The sequence below is a fragment of the Phalacrocorax carbo genome, chromosome 10, assembly GCF_963921805.1.
Source record: "Phalacrocorax carbo chromosome 10, bPhaCar2.1, whole genome shotgun sequence".
Taxonomy (NCBI): domain Eukaryota; kingdom Metazoa; phylum Chordata; class Aves; order Suliformes; family Phalacrocoracidae; genus Phalacrocorax; species Phalacrocorax carbo.
The window spans coordinates 20,449,530-20,472,532 of NC_087522.1; the positions used below are offsets into that span (position 1 = coordinate 20,449,530).

Sequence of the window (23,003 nt, forward strand, 5' to 3'; positions counted from 1 at the left end):
GGCCCCTCAGTACAAGAAGGACACTGAGGTGCTGGAGCGTGACCAGAGAAGGGCAACAAAGTTGGTGAAGGGTCTGGAGAACAAGCCTTGTGAGGAGCAGCTGAGGGAACTGGGGTTGTTTAGCCTGGAGAAGAGGAGGCTGAGGGGAGACCTTATCGCTCTCTACAACTACCTGAAAGGAGGTTGTAGTGAGGCAGGGGTTGGTCTCTTTTCCCTAGTAACAAGCGATAGGACGAGAGGAAATGGCCTGAAGCTGCGCCAGGGAAGTTTAGGTTGGACATTAGAAAAAACTTCTTCACCGAAAGGGTTGTCAGGCATTGGAACAGGCTGGCCAGGGAAGTGTTTGAGTCTCCATCCCTGGAGGTATTTAAAAGAAGGGTAGACGTGGTGCTTGAGGATATGGTTTAGTGGTGGACTTGGCAGTGACAGGTTAGTGGTTGGACTCGATGATCTTAAGGGTCTTTTCCAACCTTAATGATTCTATGAGTCTATGATTCTATGAAGTCTAAGATTATGACATGCCTTACAATGATACAAGGATTGTACCTTTCAGTCTCCAATAGATCTTGTCTAAAGAACCTGGGGACTTAAATTATGCCATCTGCTCTTTCATCTGCGCCAGTAGGATATCTGTGTGATCCTTAAAGCATGTCACACCTGCTACCTTGATTTCACATGCACTTTTGCTGCAGTGGTACCAGCACTTCAGAATATATAGCAAAACATCAGCATCACTGCACTTAACTAAGAGACAAAATGGTTGTCCTTACGCTAAGGCTCCAAAGATACCAGTTATACCCAGACTGCACTCATGTACCCCACATGGCTGTGGACTTAATGGAGCAGAAGGGTTTTAAACCCCCTTTCAGTCCTCTCCCTTCCTGCTACCAGGGGACTGTGAACTCCCAGACCAGCACCTCTTTTCCTTTCTGACTCCTCATCTCACCCACCAGATGTGGGGAATAGCAGAAAAAAGTGACAGTGCTGTGGCAGGAGAAAAGAAGATGAGCAAAACCCTCTTCTTGGGCAGAATTTGCTGAGTAGGAAACAGGTTGATGTGGCTCCCACACGGTCTGTAACAGAGTCCTGGGATAAGAAGCGTGCAGGAAGAAACAGCCTGTACATATCACCCCTACGCTGCAACCAGCACCACTGTCCTTTCTCACCAACAGAACAAGACAATATCCTTCAGCTCTTCTGTTTTCTAGTCTCATCCATTCTCCTCTTGGGTTACTCTTGCCAGAGAAGTGAGCTCGGAGTCCAAGAGGAAATCCTGGCCAGGGAGCTCATGCTGACATGGGACAGATCACAACAGCTCCTCTGCTTCTGTAATCCTGGAACAGCCAGGAGAGGGAAATGATTTACAGAAAAGGGAATAGGAAAAGGGGAAGGGGAGGGAAAAAGGGGGAGGCAGCAGCTGAAAACTGACCCTTTTTGAACCCATCCTATCAGATTCTTCGCATATTTGTGTCTCAGATTTTCAGAGATGAGGAGACACCAGGCTTAGCTTCTGGTCTGTTCCCAACCTCTCCCTTGATTTCCACTATGAAATCCAGTTAGTTCTTGTTATCTATTATATGATGAAGGGCAGGGAACTGATCTGGCTGCTGGCAGAATTTCTTTTTATTTTTAGATATGATAAAAAATCGTGGGAAAATAAATCAATTGGGTTGCAAATGAGTTGAGTTGAATGGTCAGTGCTTGCTGATCCAGAAACCAAAACATGCCAGAGTAGCAGTGGAAATGGCAACTACTTCTGGCTTTTCTCTTCAACAGCTAAAAACCTTAATTATAGCACTGCAGCAAACACCATCTGTATTCTTCATAACAGTAAAGCCTTTCAGAATACATAGGCCCAAATGGTGTGCCCTATATAATCACAGAAACACAGAATGGTAGGGGTTGAAATGGACCTCTGGAGATCATCTTGTCCAACCCCCCAGTTTCCCGCTCACCCCTAATTAAGACAGAGGGAAATGGCTGGCAGGCAGTAACAGACCAGCACAAACCCTTTGTGGGCTAAGATGTGTCAAAGTGATGGTGAGAACTATGCCACCTTAGCACTGCTAGCAGGGAGCCCTGGCTTGCAGGCACACCAGCCTGCTAGTGCCTGGGACACACCTCTTCAAGTGGGAAACAATGAAGATTGCAATTAATGTGGGTGGGTGGAGGGCAATGAAGGAGAAGCAGATGATTTTAATTCATCAGGCCTCCCCATTCTGCCCTGGAATGACGGTCTGTAATGCTCTGGAGGCCCCTCTGAGATTCAGGAGACTGCACTAATTTTAGCACACAAGGATGCAGAGGCTATAGGCCCAACACACCATCAGAGAGCAAGAGATGGGGACTAGAGAATGAGCAGGGTTAGATCCAACATAAAGACTGAAGCCAACTGAAGGGTGAAGTCACAGGTGCAGATTTTGACCATCCTTAAAGGAACCTGGATTATTAGAACTGAAAAGGAAAGTCTGATGAAACTGAACATACTGGCATGGACATTTTTCCTCAAAGGTATTCAAGGTTTCATTAAATATATATGCATGTGGGTATATATTCATATCTATACAGATTCACCTACATATAAAAAATTCAGCTTTTGGCAAGAGTTCAGTGCATGGCTCTTCTCACTTCGCTAAAATCCCCTTACCCGCTCCCCAGAGTGTCTCCATGGACAACAGAGAAGAAGGGAATTTGCTTCGTTTAGTAAATCCCACTGAGACTGAGTGGGAAATCAATGTTTGGGGGAAGGGCGGGGGGGAGGAGGGAAGACATGGGATGCAAAACAAACACAAAAAACCAAAACAACAAAACCTAGTCTTTTGAATTAAAAAGACAGTTTTTACTAAAATTCCATTTTACTAAAATGGAATCCCAGCAGGCACTCAACCTTTCTCCTTCCCCATCTTAAAAAGCATCCCAGCCTCATCAAGCATCAAGGCCTCAATGAATTAATCCTTGCAAATTTAAGCAGCACAATGTCACCTTTAGCCACCAAGTCACACGCATATACATCCTCTCTTTCCTACTCAAAGGTCTGTCATGCTAATAAAGGCAAGGGACTAGCTGTATTTTGTATTCTGGGCATACTCCTGAGATCTCCCTATGCTGATGGAATTCAGCTTGGCCTCGTTTGCAGCTGTTGCTGAAATCCCAAGCAGAATCAGATACAGGTCAGGTGTTTTCCATTATATTGAACTGCATTGCTTTTTAAGTCTCTCTGCTAATCACATCTCTCCAAAATGGTATGAAAAGAGAGACTCAGATGCCAGATTCTGAAAATGTTAGTTTAAAGGAAGTCTCTTAAAATCTGCTTAGTGCATTCCCTGTCCCTGCCACTCAAACTCATCCAACCCAGAATTACATCCTGACCCCAGCAGCTGAGGGACAGTCAACAATATCCTTTGCACCAGTTCGGCTATGTTTCTGCCAAGATATACTTGTAACAACTCAGAACAATTCAGAACACCTGAATTTCGCATCTGTGAAACTTATTGCTATCAGTAAGGTGACTTTCACATATAAGGTCTTTTTAGATCTGTGTAGGGTGTGTAACAGCATAGGAATGATCCTACCTTCCATTCCAACATGGTTTTCATCAGGGCTACATCCTCATCTCCCTTGTATCCACCCCGTTACTGATGACTGGCCAAAGATGATCTTACCTCCCCTGGGACTACAATGAAAGAGGGGATCAATCATTCCTATAGGAACTAAAGAATCCACAACAGAATATAATCTAAAGAGTTCCCTATACACTGCCCTGTGTTGCCTCCTCACAGCTGTAGGAATCTGTGAGGGAGGCAGCATCCAGAAAGAACAAAGCAAGATAGTTCAAAAACACCATCCGGCAGAGTGCCTGAGGTTACAGAGACTGGCTCAAGACCACAACTTCTTTGTGGTACAGAGCAGCAGAGAAGTGGCAGTCAATGGCTGTAGGTAAAGCAGAGAGGCAAGAAGCAAGGATCTTGGAAGAAAGAAACAATATGGAGCTACGGAATCAAGGTGCAGCCACCAGAGGCATGTTTCCCATGTGCACGAAGATCAGCACTATGCACTGTGCTGGGCACAATGCCACCTCTGTCCACTCAGGACTACTAGGGATGCATCTTTGTACAGAAGCTTGCCATATCTCGAATCTCCAATTTTCCTTGATGTGTATTCTACTGGAACAGTTACAGAGTCAAAATGCTTCGGTAATTTAATCTTTAGATGTATTCAAAAAGGGTCATACCCTGTCTAATGTCTGACTTGCGGAAGCCAAGCTACAAGGAAACCAGTACCTTCACTCTCATTCATACTAATCCTGTCCTGTATTGTCTGGCCCAAAGCATACTTTGTTCTTTCATACACAGTTAGTAAGACACCAGCGATAAACAGGTCTTAAAGTTATGATGGTCCATGTACCTGGAGTCTCCCAATCTCATTGAGTTAAACTAGTTTCTCAGGTGAAGAGAGAAAATGCATAGGCTCAGCAGGAAAATAATCTGTGCTGTGTTTCCCATGGATACAGTATATTCTCTGGAGGGCACTCCACTAACAGTGCTGCAAGCATGATGCTATTTTCCATCTTCTTCCCACCTCCCCTTTGATTGGACTGCAGTCACACAGACCCTGTTTGACAAGAACAGTGCTCACTTTTGAGCAAAGTTTGCTGACTGCAACTGTCTCTGCCCAAAAGGTGCTGGGGGGAGCACGCACTCCTCTCTGCTCCTCTCTCAAATGTCAGCACCAGGGCTGCTGGCTTTATCTCCAGAATAAGCTCTGTGTTCACAGCAGTGAGAAGCTAAAAGAGACCAGATGTGAAAACTCTCCAGGGAACCATTTCAGAGCCAGGTCCTCTAGGAAATCTCTCATGTCTCTCAGAGAAGCCACGGAAGGTCAGGAGATGAAAGGCTTGCATCAGATATCCTCTGCTCATCCCGAGTATCTGAAACTTCTTCTGTTTGCTGGAAAAAAGGCAGGCCAGAACTCTGAGAACTGACAGTAGAAACCCAGTCCCACTTAGGTAGGAAGTCAAAGTTAGCAAGAGCAGAGGACATGGTCAGAAATGCTTTGCCTTCTGGCAACTCAGTTCTAACCGAGCTCACATCGTGCCTCCGAACTGCCCAGGTGACAGATGCATTCTGCTTATTGCTTACTAGAAAAGTGCCAAAGAGAAAGGATTCACTAATCATACCCTCTCCCTCTCTACTACCAAAGAAAATGCTATTTACCTAAATGAGGAGAAGGTATTCAACTACACAAGACGGCTACAGGATGGGTGCTCAAGGAACCGATACACTTAATTGAGCAATACAGAGTGTATATGTTTAAACAGAAGCCTATTTCCTGAATAAGCCATACCTGCCAAGCAAAATATCTTGTTCTAACACATGCTGTCTTTGACATCTACCTTCAGTCATGAGGAGACTTAAAATTCACAAGTGCCATAACCATGTATGATTCATCAGCGATCTCCACAGGACTGAAAAATAAATCAGATTGAAACCATCATCTATTTTATTGATGCTTATTAACACATTATTAATGTGCCAAGTTTGTTTTGGTTTGCGTAGTTAAAGGATTTTTTCTAGTACTTTTGTTATTTTATATACAGCTCAAAAGCACTTTGCCATAAAATAAATGACACCTTGAAAGTTCTTTCCTGCTCAGAACTCATGTTGTTTGCTTTGCTTTTTAAAAACAATGTCCCCCTCCTAATATATTGAAACTAAGAACAGAAGCCCCACTGAATTCAGAAGCAAAAGCAGACCCAAAAGACACAGGGAGCAGATCAGATTTTACTGCTAAGAAACAGCAGCAATTTCACAGGTCTGGGAATCATGGCATAGGGGGGAAGAGGAAGTGTCCTACCACACTCGGAACGCAACACAAGGTGTAGGGAAAGAAGGAAGAGTCCATGTGCCAGTCTAATGTGGGTGACAAGGTGCAGTGGGCCTCTTGGACATTTGGTGATGCCAAGTCTCTGGTCACTTAAGCCTAAATGCCCCCATAATACAATGCTCTTAAAAAGGAACTGCAAATTTTTCCCCCAGAAAAGGCGGCGTCAGCACCTGTTCTCCCTGCTACTGGGCTTTCTTGCAGTTTTCAGCTGGAAAGCTGCCTGGCTGAGAAGGTCCTGGGGGTGCTGACTGACAGCCGGTTGAATATGAGCCAGCAGTGTGCCCAGGTGGCCAAGGAGGCCAACAGCATCCTGGCTTGTATCAGGAATAGTGTGGCCAGCAGGAGCAGGGAGGTGATTGTGCCCCTGTACTCGGCACTGGTGAGGCCGCGCCTCGAGTACTGTGTGCGGTTTTGGGCCCCTCAATACAAGAGGGACACTGAGGTGCTGGAGCGTGTCCAGAGAAGGGCAACGAAGCTGGTGAAGGGTCTGGAGAGCAAGCCTTGTGAGGAGCGGCTGAGGGAGCTGGGGTTGTTTAGCCTGGAGAAGAGGAGGCTGAGGGGAGACCTTATCGCTCTCTACAACTACCTGAAAGGAGGTTGTAGTGAGGTGAGGGTCGGTCTCTTCTCCCAGGTCACTAGCAATAGGACGAGGGGAAATGGCCTGAAGCTGTGTCAGGGGATGGTTAGATTAGATATTAGGAAAAATTTCTTTCCTGAAAGAGTGGTCAGGCATTGGAACAGGCTGCCCAGAGAGGTGCTGGAGTCACCATCCCTGGAAGTGTTCAAAAAACATGTAGACATGGCACTTCGGGACATGTTTAGGAGGCCTATTGGTGTTGGGTTGACAGTTGGACTTGATGATCCTAGAGGTCTTTTCCAACCTTAATGATTCTATGATTCTGTATGCCCACTGGCTGATGCCCACTTAGCTTAGCTGACCCCACCACACTGTTTATAGACAGTAGCAAAGGCTGGATGTGGCCATGATTCTGGGGGGCATGACAGAAGAGGCTCTGGGCATCAGCTCCTCTGTTATGCAACGTAGACTGCATCACCATGCAAATAGTGCTACATAGAGGTGATCCCTGTCAGTAATTCTACCGATCCCCAAACAACAAACATGCTTCCCATGAGGCTTTGACTCACAGGCTTAAGTGAGCAGCACTACTACACTTTTCAGATGAGCTTGTGAAGACTCTTTTTCATGTCCTGAAAACCTGGAGCACAGTGACAGCTTGCTCTGAGCGCTGGACAAGTCCATTCAGTAAAATTTCACTGGCACGTGGGTCCAGAAAGCCCCGGTCTCCACTTCTTCTGCCTTTCCAACCCCAGAGTACTGTAAGGGCTACAATTCCTTCTGCTCTGCTTTTAGATGGCTGGGTACCAAAACCCAGGGGCACCACGTGCCATCTGCAGGATTGGCATTGCATGGCCACCCCATCACAGGGGAGGAAGAAGAGATCCCAGGAGCAGAAGCTAACAGGGGCCTAAGTAAAGCCCTTAGCATCTCAGTGCAAGCAGCAGTAGTTGCAGTATCCTGGGATGCCCCAGCACTAAAAATACTTGTGACTGCAGAAGAGCTGTTTTGTTGACAGATGCCACCATATAACTTGACACATGCTGACCCGGCCTTGCCCACTACTGCTTACAACAGTTGTCTCTATAGCTGCAACCTGGGAGATATTTTAGGATTAAATCCAAGATCTGTCACCAAATGCGGGCACAGACACACACTCTCACACCTTGCACATCTAAACACTGACTTTTGAATAGTTCTCAGACAAATGGATTTTGTAGCTAGTCCATATATAGTACAGGCACGCAGAAGTCCTTATATTTAAGCTGTACCTTTGCAGGGGATGCTTATAAACATAAAGCTGAGTGCATGAAAATGGAGATGAAGTAGCTGTCAGTCAGAAGTGACAGCCTTCAAATGGTATCACTCCTGGTTAAACTTTCATTAAAAATGACAGGATAAAATGGGCGCTCTCACAACTGTGGTGCTATGAGAAGGGACCACTTCCAGAGCAGGTATCTCCTAATAGACAGAAATATTTGAAAGAGGAGCTCAGATTACCAAACTCACATAGTTCTATTCCACTTAATCAAAACATGACTAGTAATTAGGGAACTCCACTGGCTTCCCTCCTCCCTCCATCCTGATTATCCCCATCCTTGAAGTTAAAATTTGAACTGCCCTGAAGCATGGAGAGTGTTTCAACTCTGGATTAGTTTTAAACCAGTAGGCAGATAAAGCCAAGCAATGGAGTTTGAATTGAAACTCCAATTAAAACTTATTTAAAGTTCAGGAGAGTAGGACAGAGATCTGAAATTTGGAGTATTCACCTCCATTCACAGGTAACTAAGGACTTATTCAGCCTTTCAATGCCTTTCAATCACATCAAGAATGAATCTGTCCCATTAGACCTGATTAATCTGCACAATTTAAATCTGGGGCCAAATAAAGGTAACAGCAAACATTTTCACCTTATTGGCATATCAATTGCAAAATATCCTTTTTTATTCTATAAATGGAAAAGTCTGAGCTTAAGTAAACTCCCAGCAGTCAAAAAAAGAATGGATTGAAGCATTATATAGATACGTCAGAAAAACAGTCTGCAGAGTGAGGGTGCAACAACAGCAGGAGAGATTAGATACAAATATATTGGAAATCAGACCCTGGAAGGCTAGTATCTAACTCCATAGTTGTCAAACCTATTTCCCCCCCCATTTAAGGAAAACTTGCTACTAACTCTTCCTTCACTGATGGTGGTGGGTTGGTGTTTGGTTCAATCAGCAATTTTGTTCCCAAAGCCTGGGACACTACGGTGCTGGTAAAGATAGAAGTGGAGAAGGTGTTGTTGAAGACCTCTGCCTTTTCTGCATCATTGGTGATTGATTCTGCTTTTCTGTTTTAACAGTGGGCCTATGTTTTCCTTCTTTTTCTGCTTATGGTTGACATGCCTGAAGAACCCTTTCTTGTTATTTTTGACATCTACAGCCTGTTTCAATTTGAGCTGGGCTTTTGCTTTTCTAACTGCATCTCTGCACACTCTGGCAATGCCCTTGTAGCTCTCAATGGATAATCCTCCACTTCTCCATCTCTGGTATGCTTCCCTTTTGGGTTTGAGTAGGCCCAGGAGGTCATGGTTGAGCCATGGGGGCCTCTTGCTCCGCTTACTTCCAGAGTTCTATCTGGAGTTCTATCTCTATGTCTATCTGGAGAACCATAAGCAGAAAGAGTCTTACTTTTCCTCCTGCTAAATTTGAGTTGTGAGAGAAGAGGAAAAACTAGAGTTCATGGAGGAGTGAAGCAACTAAAAGTCTCTACTCAGAGCTCACCTGCAGGAGGAAGGACTGGAGCTCTCCTTTGGAACAACCTTTGCATTCAATGACACATTGCCAGACACATCAGCACCCTGAAGAATATCTCCATATGTAGAAGCTTAGCTGACGTGAAGCTTGGTAATAAAGGTAAAAACCTATCATAATCAACATAATATGTACTGAAACTAGTAGAAAAATTAGGACCTATTATTTAAGATGCTATCTGAAAGTTCAGCAGTCTCCACTCCAAACATGGGCACACATCACTGCCCAGAACAAAGGGGTATCTGGGGCTGCCCAGGAACTCTAGAAAAGGGGCTGAGGAGTACCTTGATTTTCTTAGAGGGCTGCACGTACACAGTTGCAGGAGAGTGAGAGAGCAGTCAGGTAAAACACCACAGGAACCAGCACAGAGAAGGAGAAGAAAGCAAAAAAACCTGACAGAACAAGGAGAAATATGGCTTGGAGAACAATTCAGGAAAGGAGTTTGGGGTGGGATGTGGGTATCTTCTTGAAAGAGACAAGGAGAGATCACAGACATTGCCTGCTGTAGTACATGAGAAAAGTAACTTGAATACTTTTGTAAATTGGAAGGTAACATCAAAGATTCCTAATTCTACCATCAGTTTCTTTAGTATAAACAACCCAAAGGGATTTGGACTGTGAGCAGCAAAGAATGAGGCCTAGATGTTGAACTTTCAAGTGACTAGATACACAGTAGAACCACACAGCCTTATTAAGACCAGCATCTCTTCCAGAGAACTGGAAAACAAGTTTGTTTTACCTAATTTTAAAAGGCTCAGATAGTAATCTGGGCACGTTAGACCTTGCTCACATTCCTAATAAATCGGCTGAATAGCTCCTATAAAGCAGAATCCTAAAGACAACCCTGCAGGATTATGGTGCAAAGAAAATGCATCCTCTATTGTAATTCTTTGACTGTATCAATAAAACAGTTATCAGGAGAGAACTAGTGACCAACTTCTATTTTTGGAAGGCAGCTAGCAAAGCTCCTCATTGTGCAGTAATGAATAATTTTTGTTTGAGCTGCAAGTACAGGTTGACCAATCTATGATTGAGGGCAGAAAAATTGGAATAAACGAACAATTTTCCTTGATGACAGAAGGTCAACAGCAGCATCCATCGACTTTCAACGCATGGATGTATCGTGTTTAAAATACATGCTAGTGAACTGGAAGAGAAGAAAAGCAATACGGTAACAGTATTTTATGTGATACCATTCTTAGAAAAGCAAATTTTATACAGGGGGGTGATACCTTTTATTTGACTAATGGACACAGCTGGTAGAAAATGGCCAGCATCTAAGCATGCTAACTCTCCTCCGACCTGCCTGTTTTCAATTCTATTAACTGATCAAATAAAAGGATAATAACATCTCCCCATGAAACGTGCCATACTTTTACCTGTAAAGATATTTATAACAGTACTACCAGCAACAGTATTTAGTAGGAGGATTTTCAGAGGGACCTTGATGCTTCAAAACACAATATAACAACTAATTACAGAGGTTTAAAAAAAGACCATCTTCTCAACGCCTCCTGTGGGGTCCATTGTGTCACCTGAAACAGCCCATACTGGTCACAGACACAGCCTGGAACTAGAGTCAAGCTCGAACTCAAAGGATCTCTGAACTGTTCCAGAGCAGCAGTGCTTCTATCCCTATTACTTTCATGATACACACTCTACTTAGACCATCACTGACTCTTCTTGTAACATAGGCTTTTTTAATATCATCTTATAAAAAGATGATTTTACCCACGTGCCTCCATTACTACATTTCGTTTGCCAGTAACAGAAGTAGTACTCAGGGTTCAAAACAGGCATCTTCCCTTTAGTAGAAAAACACATTATGTGCTGACATACGTCACCTGCAAGATGAATTCCCACAGCTCAGAAATTCAGTTCATTTATTTATTAAGCAACCAGTTAACTTTAAATTCAGCCCAGGTAGAAGCATAGCAAGAAGTGACAATCAAGACTTAAAATATACTCCGCTCATACTGAATACAAGCTTAAAATATAAAAATCACTTAGCAGATTTTGTAGTTAATGGCTTAATTTTCCCTTCTCCTAAGCCTCTAGTCTAGTAGAAAGTATCACTTAGCTAGTTAACCACTATCTGTCCCTGTTGAGAAATTGTTGTTCAAATATCCATGAGGTTTGACCAAGTTTTCTCATTTAACTACCAGAAAGCACAAAGCACCTTTGTATTGCTAATAGCAAGGGTTGTAACCAAGAACCATTCAGGAAGCCAAGTAATTTTCTTCCTGTAGCTTTTCCCTGGCAGGAAAGCTAGCAGCCAAATTTTGTTTCCATTCCAGACAAAAAATGTACTCCTGTATAGCCAGAAAAGCAGAGTTTCATGAAAGGGGCACTTAAGATAGAGTTTGTCTTGCCTTCTAGGCAAGAATTTGGCTTCAGAAGACATCAAAACCTCTAGACCTTCATGGTATGTTTTTATAGCTTGTGCTACTAGTGGGCAAAAGAGCACCTAAATATACTTCATACTAATAACTCTCCCACTAATTCAGTATTCTAGGGGTATTACTAGCAGGATTTGTGGCCAGACACATATGCTATGGCACGTAGCCAAATCTCTTTGCATTTGAGATCTTCACTGCTGCAGGGCAGTTGTACCCTTCTCTGAGCTACTATAAGCATCTGAGGCACCTTTTGCAACAGCTGACCAGAGGCAAAGTTACCTGTGTGAAGGTCCCTTCCATTCAGAGGCAGGGCAGGAGTTCTACAGAAGCTCTGCAAATCAAAAACCAGCAGAGATTTGGATAAAGACCAGAGTCCTAGAATATACTCAGTGTCTATGAACTATTGCTTAGAGCTGTGGCACAGTCCCCTTAGATAAGGTTTGAAAAGTCTCCACGCTGAACAAGCACTTGGTCCAGCTGTGTCTGCTTGGCTTTGTATGACATTTGGACCCAGTTCCCTAGTTTGGAGTTCTCCCTCCTATGGAAAAGTTCATTATTATCATTCTGAAAGAAGCATAATCAGTGTAGTCTCTTCTAACAGGGGGAACTGCAGTTTAGACAGTGAAAGGCAAGAAGAACACCCCCTCTCTTTGACACAGATAACTCCACTGATGGGCAGATTTTCCTCCTGGTGTGTATAACTAGACATTTCTAATGTGCCACTTAATTCTGGCTTGCAAAGCTGAAGGTGTGCTGGGCAAGATATTAAAGCTCACCATTCTTCTGCCCTCTTCCTGCTCTTTTAAGGTTATTTCAGTAACCAACATGTATCCTCTTAGCCAAGGGAAAACAATACAACCAGTCACCGATTCTGGCATTGATCATCTTGCTGGAGACCCTCTCCATGCAGCCATGCGTGGAAGCAGCTGTGAACAAGTGGCTATGAGCGTCAGCTCTTGAACAGTCTGTGTTATTAAAGCCTAGGGATAAATACACAGTCCCCCAAATGATAAACCATACTAGCAACTGTTTGAGAAAGAGTTCCTTCATCAATAACAGCTATTAGCACATCTGAGTCTGACTCATCTCTTTCACCATCTGCAACAACATGTCATTTGCATTAATCCCTCATTTTCCTTGTTCCACATTCTTAGCATTCGTGTTTCCCAACTTGCAGGAACATTTGTCTGACCCTTCCCCATAAAACGACAACCATCAACATGTGTATTTAGATGAGCCACTGATCATAACCAAGAACACTGCACTGATTTGATATTGCCATCTTGGGAAGCAACAAACTGAGAATTGCTAATTAATCACTAATGCTTAATGATTATATCTTCAACAGGCAGTGATTGTATAGATGGGTCACTTCTGTGTGTATACAGTATTCTTTCTTTTTTTTTCATCCCAGCTCTACTACGTAGTTAAAAATATGTTCAGATAGAGAAGCCATATCAAGCGCCCTCATTAAAAGTATGGAGGCTAAACCACACAAATACTATGAAAAGAATCAGAAAGAATTTAGCAGAGCAATTGTTAAATGACAGAATAGGCCATTACCGGCAGTTTCACAAAACAAGCACCCTACTTTCAACACCTTAGACTTAATCCATACAGGAGGTGTACAGAATACCTTTAAAAGGCAAGTCAAGCAAGTCAAATTCATCTCTTAATCAGAATCTCAAGGGGACAGCTTTGGGGCACACTAGGATTTCCCTCCTGCTAACCCATCCCTGTCCCACAGGTGATAATTACCGCTCTGCCATTCAGTAAGGGCAGAGAGAGATCTCCACAGGGAAAAAAACCCTTTTTGCTCTCAAGTTGTCTATCTGATTAACATAACAAAGTTAAATTCTGAAAAAAAATGCATCGGTCTGTATTTGGCCTCAAGTTTGTGGTTTCTGTTTCAGACTTGAAAAAGTTCTTGTGTCCCTCCGTTACATGGAGGAGCTGGTGACGGGCAGAAAACTTTCAGGATTAGGTGGAGAAAGGTCACATATGTTTTGCTGATGACCCAGCAAAAAAAGCAATATATTTCAGGCATCAAAAAAAAAAAAATCACTAGAAGGCCGTAGCAAAGCAAAGTTTTAGAAAACAGTTTCCAGTTTGTTGCTCTTAAAATAGATGAGTATTTGACAAGCAAGACAGACAACTCTCTGCCATCCTCCTTCTCCTCCCACCTGCCCCCTCTGCCAAGAGAAGCGTGTCAGGAACATCAGCCTAACATTGCTTTTCTTATCTCTATGCAAGATGTTCATCCTCTGTATCTGCTGTTGCTAAGCTCTGAATCAGAAATGGTTGCCCCTATTAAAGGGCAGCCCACAATCTCACCTCTAAAATGCTAAATATCATGGCTGTCAGAACCTATTTCAGTCAGTTGAAGCCACTAAGAACAAATCCCTTTAAAACCACCATAAAATCAAGGGCATATTGGCTTTACGCAAAAAATAAGCCTGCATTTTTGGAAAATAGGGCCTGCTTCTCAAAGAATCAGCACAAATACAAAACATTGACTGAGGCACACACAAACAGTGCCACAAAGTGGCCCAAACCTTGTCCTTTAGCAACAACTGTTGAGTCCTCTAGGTTATACAAACCTTTCTCCCACTCCAGCCCATCTTTTATAATCAGTGCCTTTCGCATCCAGCCTACATCGCTGTACTGCACTGTTCACCTTGACCACCACCATACATGTTCTGATGCCAGTGTTTAAAATAGCACTTAGAGACATGAAGCAGAATTTTGACTACACTTTTTTTCTGTGCCACTGGCACAGAAGTCCGTGTGCCGGTGTGTGTTTGGGATTCTTTTCCAGCTTCATACCACAGCTCCAGAACTGCATGTTCTCATTCAGCTGATCAGTTTAGGTTTTTTACAAGTATTTATACACTACAAACAAACTCAGTAGCAAAATGGGACATACCAGGAGTTCAAGGAGAGATTAATTAAAGCTTGCCAAGCAGGGAGAACTTGAATACGGAATGGGAAGGCTTTTTCCTCCTCATCCCAGTGTGCCTAAATGTTCACACAAGAACATCTGAAGTCCTGTTTGAACCTCTGAGTGAAATGCAGAGGAGCTTATAAACCACTGTGCTGTATAATTTCAGTACAGATTCAAACACTCCCTTTTAATTACCATTTGAAGAAATTTAAGAGTTTGATCGGATTCCTTGACAACGTCTATGCGACACTTCCTCAGTGGTTTATAGTTAACTGGCAAAGCTGGTACCACTGCTAGCAAAAAAAAAAATTAAGCAGTTTAAAAAAAAGGACTTAAGACTAAAATTTCTTTGCAGAACTGTGGTCTTCAAGTGCTGGGCTGGCAGACAAACTATTTTTTTGTAACACTCTTGCTGCAATTCAGCCACGTGGCATGTGACAGTTGAGCTGGAACTCAGAAGCCTCACACTGCTGCAGGATCTTGGATGACGGGGCTGAGGAGCTTGGTTTCTGCAGGGAAGATCCCAGCGCAGAGGACTGCTATGCTGGGCAGACCACATCTCTGCCGTGTGTCCCACTGATACCCGCCCTGCTTCTCCAAGACCTCTGTGTCTTTTCTGGCCATACTTCCTACCTGATTTCTGCTCCCTTCCTATGCAACCCCAGCATGGCGAAGCCCAGAATACGGGAATACTACCCTTGTACAAGAGCACTTTACAGGCAAAGGTATTACCTTTGCCATTAGAGTGTGGGACCACCATGCCTCTTTCTGCATCAGCTGACAATATTCTCTGGAGGACCATAAGCATTGCTGCATGAAGTCTTCACTAAATTCACTAGAAACCCTTCTGAAGAGTATTATTTACACAATAGAAGAAGGAAAAAAATCCACATACTCATGGATTACTACTCACCTTTTAAAACCAAATTTCTGAACTATATTCCCAAACTTTGTACTGTACTTGCTATATTTAGAAAGAGGGAAGTGAAAGCAGTCCTAATGATTACAATTCTTTTATCCCCTTTCCTTCCATGTTTTATTGTTTCAGTGATTTAGAAGTTTACTAAAACATGCTGAGGCGCAATGAATGCAAAAGACCATTTGGGGTAACTGTGAACCCACTATTTCATGTGTTGCATTTGGACTCCCATATAGCCTATGTACTTAAGTGAGACAGTAAATATTTCACCAGTTAAGCAAGTAATTAATTTCATAGAGTCTCCAGTTCCACCTGGGAATGCCCATGCTTACAACTTTTAGTACCAGACTGCTAGTATCTCAATCATTCTAGATTTAAAAAACACCTTTAAGAACCCAAGCATTTCCCTGCACTAATGCATGTTAAATAACAACAGAACCATCTAACTTAGACTGTTTCCCATTTAACAGCTTGATGTCCTTCAATTAACATCAGCAATCTATCTTGAAAACTACCTATGAACTCTAAATTTTAAATGATTCAGGGAAACAGAGCTTCTAGTCTATTTGCATGATTGTTATTAACATCCAGAGTAGCTTTAATGGTTCATCAAGTGCTTATTACTAGTTAGACTAAAGTAGCTGAAGCAGGTGGCTGTGTCAAAGATGAAAAAACTGCATGGCTTATACCTTACACTGCTACTTCTCCATTCCCAGAACACACAGTGCTTAAATCAGCCAGCCCCAGCTATGTTTCCTGACTTCCCCCTTGCCCCCCCAGCTCAAGCAGTCCTACTGAACCAGGTTTATATAATTTCTTTCAAATCTCATTTCCTTTTCTTGAGGAGCATGCTTCCCTCACACGCTCACTATGAATAAGAACAAACAGGTTTTCTTCAGCCCTTCTCATCCACTCTAAGTCTCTCCCAAAACCTTTTCCCAGGATGTTGTTAGCCATGGATATATAGACAACCCTGCTCTCAAGTACAAGTACAGCTGTCTTTCCAAAACTCTGCTTGCCTTTGCTAAACTTTTTCTCTCTTCTTTCTCTGGAAATACTCTGTCCCAGCAGAACAATGACATGCTTAGCATAAAATGCACTTCTGCTACATTTTTCCCAAGTAGTAGATACACAGTCATCTGGCTGGTGAGCCCTGAGATCTGCCTATCCTGCCCATCCAACCCACAGCAGGAGGTGGGGTACGAGTCTAATGTGAACTGCCATGCTCTAACAACTGGAAACATCTCTTCTCCCAGCACCACCACGATCAGGAACTTGGAAGGGTGAGACAGACACATTATAAGGGCAAAAAGGGCAGGCCTGGGGCTGGGAGTTGTCATGACCTCAACATAAGTCTTCAGCGGCATTCCCAAAACTGGAATCCAACCTTTATTGCTGTAGAGACTGGACCATCCTGCTTAAAATATTGATACTCAGCAAGAGCTTCTTGCAGAATGAGGGCAATCACAGAACTAAGTACCAACATTCATTTTCAAAAGGAACAGAAAAGAAAAGGAATGAGTAACAGCAAATCCAATAGCTAGTTCAGAGCAACTAAGAGGACACAGTTGAATAAAGAAATATCAGTATCTGCTGACACAGAGCAAAAGCAGCAATTTTTCTATGACAATTGCTTTTGTGTCATGGCAAAAATGCAAGCCAGGCACAAATGCTAGGCTGCTGAGAGGTGGTGAAGAGGGAAGAGAGGGAAATGAACTTTACCAAAGGGAAACATGACTGCAAGACTTGGACACAAACACAAGCATAAAAGCTCAGTGAATGATCTCCAATCATTCACATGCCACTTTGAATAATTACCCTGCATGCTTAGCACAGTTACTCCACTAAGAGTGCCAGCCTAGGAAAGTTGGCTTTGGCAGCCAGGTAAAAGATATATAGCTTGGTCTACACTAAAGTTTACCTGCAATCGCTTACAGCTGCAGCAGCAAGGACAAAAGCTTTCACAGTTGACAAGGAAAGCCATTTTAAGTCTGCACAACATTGATTTTCATTTAAACCAGCGTACATGCTCGTCATACATCGATCCTTCTTCAAGGAAGCTTTGAAAGGCCTGGAGTCCCCCTCTGCTGCATGTGGGGGAGAGACAGAGCAGAGCTCCAGAGAGGACACATACCAAGCATGGCAGCACGGATGCAGCGTGAGTCTGCCTAAAGCTAGTCATGAGGAAAACCCTGAGGACAAGGGTATAGTTAAGGCCTCCTTCAGACTTCTCCACATAACCCTTCCCTTGCAACCCCAGCTTGTGGGATACCGTCCCATTAGTAAGTATCTTACTCTTTCCTTCAACCTGAGTACACGAAAACAAACTTCCAGAGATAAAACCCACATCAATAAATTAGGAAAGTGGAAGGGAGGGAGGCTGGCTCAAAAAGTTTACCTGACCTGATTATTACCCTTGTATCAGCTTCTGCTTGACCTGCTGCCCTGGAACAGTTTCTTACACTTTTTGGAACAGTTCCTGAGCTGGTGCCATTTTATTGTCACTAGATTATGTAGCTACCTTTATTTTTTGTTAAAATTTTAGGAAATGCTGAATTCGTCTCCTTTATTCCTGCAAAATGGACTGCTTAAAAAAGAGTTCGCTGTAGCAAAAGAACATTACAAAGTGAAGGACACAGGCAGACAACGTGAAAATAGCTTTTTCAGCTTTGATTCTGCCTTTTTAGCATATGCATTGCAGTTCGGTTTTTTGTTGAATTATTATATAATTGCATCACCCCTGGCCAAGGGAAGAACAGGAGGGAAAGGCTGTGGATGTTGTCTACCTAGACTTTAATAAAGCCTTTGGCACCATTTCCTATGGCATTCTCCTGGAGAAACTGGTTGCTCATGTCTTGGATGGGCATATGCTTCGCTGGGTAAAACACTGGTTGGATGGCCGGACCCAAAGAGTTGTGGTGACTGGAGTTAAGTCCAGGCAGCTGGTCACAAGTGGTGTTCCTCAGGGCTCAGTATTGGGGCCGGTTCTGTTTAATATCTACCAATGATCTGGACAAGGGGATCAAGCGCACCCTCGGTAAGCTTGCAGATGACACCAAGTTGGGCAGGAGTGTTGATCTGCTCAAGGGTAGAAAGACTTTGCGGAGGTATCTGGACAGGCTGGATCGATGGGCTGAGGACAACCGTATGGGGCCCAAAAAGGCCAAGTGTGAGGTCCTGCACTTGGATCAAACAACCCCATGCAACGGTACAGGCTTGGGGAGGAGCGGCTGGAGAGCTGCCTGGAGGAAAAGGACCTGGGGGTGTTGGTTGACAGCTGCCTGAACATGAGCCAGCAGTGTGCCCAAGCAGCCAAGACGGCCAATCCTGGCTTCTATCAGGAACAGCGTGGCCAGCAGGAGCAGGGAGGTGATCCTGCCCCTGTACTCAGCACTGGTGAGGCTGCACCTTGAGTACTGTGTGCAGTTTTGGGCCCCTCAGTACAAGAAGGACACTGAGGTGCTGGAGCATGTCCAGAGAAGGGCAACGAAGTTGGTGAAGGGTCTGGAGAACAAGCCTTGTGAGGAGCAGCTGAGGGAACTGGGGTTGTTTAGCCTGGAGAAGAGGAGGCTGAGGGGAGACCTTATCACTCTCTACAACTACCTGAAAGGTAGTGAGATGGGTGTTGGTCTCTTCTCCCAGGTTACTAGTGATAGGACGAGAGGAAATGGCCTGAAGTTGCACAAGAGGAGGTTTAGATTGGATATTAGCAAACATTTCTTCACCAAAAGAGTTGTCAAGAACTGGAACAGGCTGCCCAGGGAAGTGGATGAGTCACCATCCCTGCAGGTATTTAAAAGATGTGGTACTTAGTGACATGGTTTAGTGGTAGACTTGGCTGTGCTGCATTAATGGTTGGACTTGATGACCTTTTCCAACCTAAATGATTCTATGATTCTATGAAGTTGACTGACCATTCAGATGTAATCTGCTTTGTACTATGCAACATGCTGATACATGTGTTTTTAAAAAATGAATGCTATGCACTATCAAAATACATCCATCAAACAGACAACGAATCCATTAATCAGGAGATACCAACAGTTACTGAAAAATCATAATCATGGGGGGAAGTTGCCTCTATAGCAAACTCCATTCAGTATTTTCACCAATGATCTGACAGAAGACAAAACCAGTACTGCTAAATATAGGGGACTGGTAAATAATAAAGCAGACAAGGCAGAGAGAGAGGAATCTGGGTCTGTCGGTGTGCACAGCAATTCAAATAGGAGATGCAGTCATTCAACAAAATGCAAACTCAGGCACCTTCACCCATACCATGCAGGTCACATATGGGTATGGACAAGGATTTAGAAGTCAGAATATACAGGCACTTAACACTTGATTCTAGTGTCACACTATGACCAAAAGGGATTGCTCTTTTGATCTACAAACTGGAATTAAGAGAATTTACCTCTCATGTGGTGATGATGTTTATTTTGTGGTTTACAGATTACTTAGGGCGCTTGAGAAAGCAAACAAAGAGGGGAAAAGCTGTATACCACTTCTAAGAAATTTGTAAAAGCTATTGAAGAAAAGCCAGCTCTTAGGTGTTGGCTTAAATTTGCTTTGCAGGTGGCTGCACCTTCACCAAAAAAATGTTAAGGGTTTGCAGATAAAAATGATACAGAGAACTTCTAGTATATGGCATTGGCATGCTCAAAAGTGAGACTCTGTAGGCACCCAACCACCTGTATTTTACAAAGCAATACAGAAACACTGGAAAGGGTGCAGGAAGCCACAGAAGCGACTCCAATAGAGAATGTATCTTACACTGAGAATCTTAAAGGGCTCAGTTGGCTTCATTTCTTAAAAATAACGTAAGAGGCAAGACAATTACACAAATCCCCTCACAGGGCGGGACTATCAGTTATTAGAGGCCTCTTTAATCTAGCACTGAACAACCTAACAAACCAGTTGTTGGAACCTAAAGGCAAACTGAAAGCAAGGCACCTTTCCCACCCACACCCTCCTTTCTAGTTTGTTTTAATTAAAAAGTGCCAGAAGTAGTATGTCTTCCTATCTTCAGATGAAGCCTGGCTGTTCTTTCTCACTGTTATGCCTAAGTCAAATCTATATAATTAGCAGATACAATTCAGGAGACTCGTTGAGACACAAATGCCTACAATATACAGGAAGTCAAACTAGATGGATTTGAAAATCCAGGCTTCAGCAGGTCAGTAAGTTCACAATACAGTTCAGGGAACAGATGAGAACAGAAGAGAAACGTGGGGATTTAAGAATATCAGCTGTCCTCAGTAAATGGCAAATGCGTTCTTAAAAAGAAAAACCAAACATAAATTACAGTTAGGAAGCTTTTTGTTTGTCTTCAAGATTTCAACTTATCTTTTTTCAAAACCCAGAAATTTAAGTTGTAACAAAAGCTAAAACTCCTTCTAATCGCTTGCATTTACAAGCTGTCCTCATTAGATTTTTTTTTAATTCACTTTTTCCACAGTGACAGAAAATGTATATACAGTGTTCAGTGTAAAGATGAAACTCAAGACTACAGAAGCCACATGGTGGAAAAGACTTTGGAAAACACAAAGTTTAGGTAAGACAGTCTGGCTCCAGAGAGAAAGTAATATGAGCCACAGCTCACAGGAGAGTTTGGGGTTAAGGTGTATTTTCCATAAGGATTTTGTCAATAAATGGGACAAGAGGTGGCTGGGGATTGGAAAAGGGATTGTTTGGTACTCCTCAGACATGGTTTGAAGGAAGCAGACACAGAAAGGTGTTCCTGAGGGTTAGACTGGATAGTTCAAACTCTGAGTAAAAACTACTATTCAGACTTCTGGAAAAGCCACTGAGTTAATGCTGTGGTACTAAAATTATTCAGTAATTGTGAAGAGAAATCGAAAGAAACAGTATGCACCAGAAGGGCCTTTTCTTGCTCAGTGAACCACATCAATTATCTGGACATTGGATTTAACCCTCCTGCAACACAGATGGCAATCATGTCTGAACAGTATCAAAATCCCAAAGCTGAAAGGTAAAAAAAACCCAAACAAACAAAAACACACAAAAAACCCAAAATACCCAAAGGCTTTGCTTTCTCTGCTTACTCCAATGGGAAACGAGCAAAAATGACCACTCCCTTCTGCAAATCCTCACCCTCCCAGCCTGTTCCACATACTCCCTCTGACAGAAACTCAGCCAAGGGCTAACAGGAGGTTTGTCCCAGACAGACCTTTTTCTTACCATCTGCATCTTTATTCTGATGGCTGGGATACAACAGCATCAAGTTCTAATCATCCACCTTAAAACACGCGTGTGCTCCACCTGGACACCACAGCCAAATACTCAGAGCAGGTTACAGACAAGCAAGCTGGTTCATGATGCATCTGCAAAGATCGGTCCAAAGAGGAGCCCTTATGCTATCAGGTGTAACCAGTTTGCAGGCCAAGGCAAGTCACTGCATGCATCAGCCCAGGCCATCCAATGCCAATACACCTTCACCAAACCACAAGCCTGTTCCCAAAGTCACCTAAGAACACTGAGCAAAATTCCTCCTATTTCCTCTTCCCCTTACACTAGAGCACTTTATAGGCCAAAGCAAGATTTCACATGGTGTAAGTGCTCTGAAACTCTGTGGTGATTTAGGAATGTCATGTATAACAGCATACCATTTCTATCTCCAGCAGGCAACAGGAATACAACCCTGAGCAAACACCTAACAATTCCAAATACATCAGCAACGTCCTGCTAGAATAATAAAGAATACAGGTAAGTAAAGCACCAAGACACCAGTTTTTCTTTGTTTGAATGCATATATTGCATATGTCTTTTTTTTTTTTGGCATCATACAGACCAGACCATGCATTTTGCTTTTCTTTTACAAAAACAACAAAACACATTGATTTCTTCGAGACAAGAGAAACAGGTCCTACCCCACAGAGCTCATGTCAGCTGGGGCATTTAAAACCATTCAAATCACAGTGAGGAGATGAGACCCTGCAGGTAAATTCAACAACATGCTTTCCAGAGCAAGGGTCTCTCCATTTGGCTTTACTCGCTTAGCCTTAGCCTGGCTTATACCTACTAGTCTATCTCCTGAACATTACATCAGCCTTCACAAACAAGCAATAGCCAGGACAATCCCAGCCTACTCTTGGCTTCCCCCTTTCAATCATCATAAGATTTTCTGACTGCAGAAAGCAAGTCACCTGCTACAGAAATCTTTACCTAAAGTATTCCCCACGCAAAAAATAACCCCCGAAACAGACTTCTAACCTGAGAGATGCAGACTTCGACCCACTTGATAGATGGAGGGACTATTGCTTCATTACTAATTTAAAGACTCTTCTGCAGCTTCAGCATGCCCAAATCTCTTGCCACTGCTTATCCTTGTGACTCAATTGTCCACCTGTCTCTCTCTGGTACACTAGCATTTTGTGGAAAGCTTTCTCTTACAACTCTAAGCCAAGAATGAGCAGTCATTCTGACAATCCAAGTCTTTTTCTAGCAGCAGGCTATGTTCTATCTT

The 23,003-nt window shown here is 43.2% G+C and overlaps 1 protein-coding gene across 2 annotated transcripts in view; it reads right to left on the bottom strand.

The window, feature by feature from the left end:
- LOC104053365 (deubiquitinase DESI2) overlaps nucleotides 1-22,943 on the bottom strand; it is an 88,437-nt gene extending 65,494 nt beyond the window's left edge. The window contains exons 1-2 of one of the 2 annotated variants that reach the window (XM_064462353.1): nucleotides 22,144-22,943; nucleotides 21,719-21,861 (exon numbers count right to left, since the gene is read on the bottom strand). In XM_064462353.1, coding sequence (XP_064318423.1) covers nucleotides 21,719-21,727 — 9 coding nt within the window. In that variant the 5' untranslated portion in view covers nucleotides 21,728-21,861; nucleotides 22,144-22,943. The remainder of the gene's footprint in view (nucleotides 1-21,718; nucleotides 21,862-22,143) is intronic. The other variant, XM_064462350.1, reaches the window with a different exon arrangement.
- Nucleotides 22,944-23,003: the final 60 nt, after the last annotated feature.